This window comes from Salvia hispanica, unplaced genomic scaffold (genome assembly GCF_023119035.1).
Source record: "Salvia hispanica cultivar TCC Black 2014 unplaced genomic scaffold, UniMelb_Shisp_WGS_1.0 HiC_scaffold_510, whole genome shotgun sequence".
Classification (NCBI taxonomy): domain Eukaryota; kingdom Viridiplantae; phylum Streptophyta; class Magnoliopsida; order Lamiales; family Lamiaceae; genus Salvia; species Salvia hispanica.
In genome coordinates this window covers 1-2,500 of record NW_025952257.1, presented here as the reverse complement: position 1 = coordinate 2,500, position 2,500 = coordinate 1, and the positions used below count along the sequence as shown (strand labels likewise).

Genomic DNA, 2,500 nt, shown 5'->3' with positions numbered 1-2,500 from the left:
TCTTTGTCACGCTTAAGAGGTCAAGGTTATGATGGTGCATCAAATATGCGAGGTGAGTACAATGGTTTGAAATCACTTATATTGAAAGAAAATCCATCTGCCAAGTACGTTCATTGTTTTGCCCATCAACTCCAATTCGTTGTGGTAAATGTTACAAAAGCACATGGTGTTATAAGTGATTTTTTTACCATTGCCACTATGATTGTCAACACATGTGGTTCATCTTGTAAAAGAAAGGATAAACTACGACAGATTGAGCATGAAAAGCTTGTCGAAGCTATAGAAAGTGGAGAAATTAAAAGTGGAAAGGTTTTAATCAAGAGATGAGTTTAAAGAGGCCGGGCGACACTCGATGGGGGTCACACTTTACTACTTTGCTTCGTTTAAAAAAAATGTGGTCGTCGATAATTGAAGTGCTTGAAAATGTGTTTGAAGATGGTTGTAATCCTGATAATAGCGGTATATCAAAAACATTAGTCATGAGGACGGTGAGCTATGACTTTGTTTTTATTTTACACTTGATGATAGAGTTGCTTGGGACAACGAATGATTTGTCAACAATTCTACAACTTGGAGATCAAAATATTGTTCAAGCTACATCTTTGATTGATACAACCAAAAGGACTTTGCGAGATTTGAGAGAGAATGGGTGGAATGAATTCTTGGTACAAGTTGAAGAGTTTTGTGTGGCTAATTTTATTGATGTCATTAGTATGAATGATACCATCAATCATCGTGTGCGTATGAAGCGGGATGGACGTGTTACTAATTATCATCATTACAAAGTGGAGATTTATTGTCAAGTAAGATTCACATTTTATTTCTCAGTTATGATTAAATTAATTATCTATGAAATACTTAACTCACATTTTGATATTGTTAGGTTCTTGATTTACTTACTTAAGAGATGGAGAATCGTTTTACGGAATTGCTTATTTGCATGAATTGCCTTAGTACAAAGAACTCATTTGCTAGCTTCAATGTTGACAAGTTGGTTCGTCTTGCAGAACTTTATCCGGATGACTTCTCGCCTATAGAATGTATGTCTCTTCCATATCAACTTAAAACTTATATCAACGATATAATTGATAAAGCTGAGTTCTCCAACATTGAAGATTTGGGAAATTTAGCCAAGATTTTGGTTTCTACCGCAAGAGATAAAGCTTTCCCGTTGGTGTACCGTTTGATTGAGTTGACATTGATCCTCCCGGTTGCAACAGCTTCTGTCGAGAGAGTATTTTCTGCCATGAAAATTATTAAGACAGATTTGCGCAATAGAATGGAGACGAATGGATGAATGATATCTTAGTTGTATACATTGAGAGGGGAATTTAAAAAAAAAAATGGAAATGAGACCATTCTTCAGCGATTTCAGAACATGGCGACTCGCCGGAAACAGTTATCATCTAGTGTGTCGTAAAAGTTGAGCAGACATTACATGTAAAATGATATTTTAATATTTATATATATATTTTAAATTTCAGCCACGGCTTGCTCAATTTTCTAGATCCGTCACTGCCCAACGGGAGCACATTCAAGGCAAATGGTCAAAACATCAAGAGGTTCTACACTAAGGAGGAACAAGATGGGGTCTTCGTTGTTGCCTTGATCAAATAGATGGAGCTTGCAAGACGTCGAGCATACGACGATAAAAAGTTGCGATATATGGGAGGCAACCCATAGTAGGTAATTTTATTTGCTTTGTGTGTGATTTTTGTTTTATCGTTTTTGGCTTGTTTCTAGTTTAGTGTTTGTTTTTGGTGTGGCGTGTTTCTTTTTCTTTAGTATGTTTAATAGGGGTAGTCTCTTATGGGTGTTTGGAGTTGGTATTATGCTTGGTTTGGTGTTGATTCTGGTGTAGGAATTCGAATTCTACAAGGATGGTGAATGAGGAGACCCAAAAATCGGACAGGAGGCCCCCAGAAAACGCCACCAGGCTGGGTGGATTTGTATTGAAAAAAACATGACCTGGCCGGGTCGGTCGAAGAGTCCTTGAAGTCCAGGAAAGGGTCGGAAACAGGTACCCGGCCAGGTGAATTATTAGTACAAAAATTCGACCCGGCCGGGTCAGTAGCGAACACTCATCAGAGTCCAGAAAGGTATCAAAATATGGTTTCCGACCGGGTGTATTTTCTGTTCAATAATCCCACCCGACCGGGTCGTTTCTCGGCGTCCCCTAGGTATAAACGGGTACGGTTTCCGCCCCTTTTCATTTTTTTTCACCGACCCGACAACTTCAACTCCCCCAAACTCGAATTCCACTCACAAATCACCACACCCAACCCAAATTTGACCCACCCATCTCTAATTCTCCATACTTTGAAGTGTTTTGTCCGATTAATTTGAGAAAATTTGGAGGATTTTCGACTTTCTCACTCACAAGAAGTAGAAATTCGTTTTTGCCTAAAATCTAAGCTTCAAAGGTACGTCTCTTACTTGAACTTCCTCTATTTTGGTGAAATTTTGGTGGGCTCTCATAATGACTTGAACTTCCTCTATT

General features: G+C 38.5%; 1 protein-coding gene across 1 annotated transcript in view; it reads left to right on the top strand.

Moving 5' to 3' along the window:
• Nucleotides 1–327, top strand: part of LOC125199456 (zinc finger MYM-type protein 1-like) — an 822-nt gene extending 495 nt beyond the window's left edge. The window contains exon 1 of the mRNA XM_048097462.1: nt 1–327. This exon is cut by the window's left edge and continues 495 nt beyond it. Within this exon, the coding sequence (XP_047953419.1) occupies nt 1–327 (327 nt within the window).
• Nucleotides 328–2,500: the final 2,173 nt, after the last annotated feature.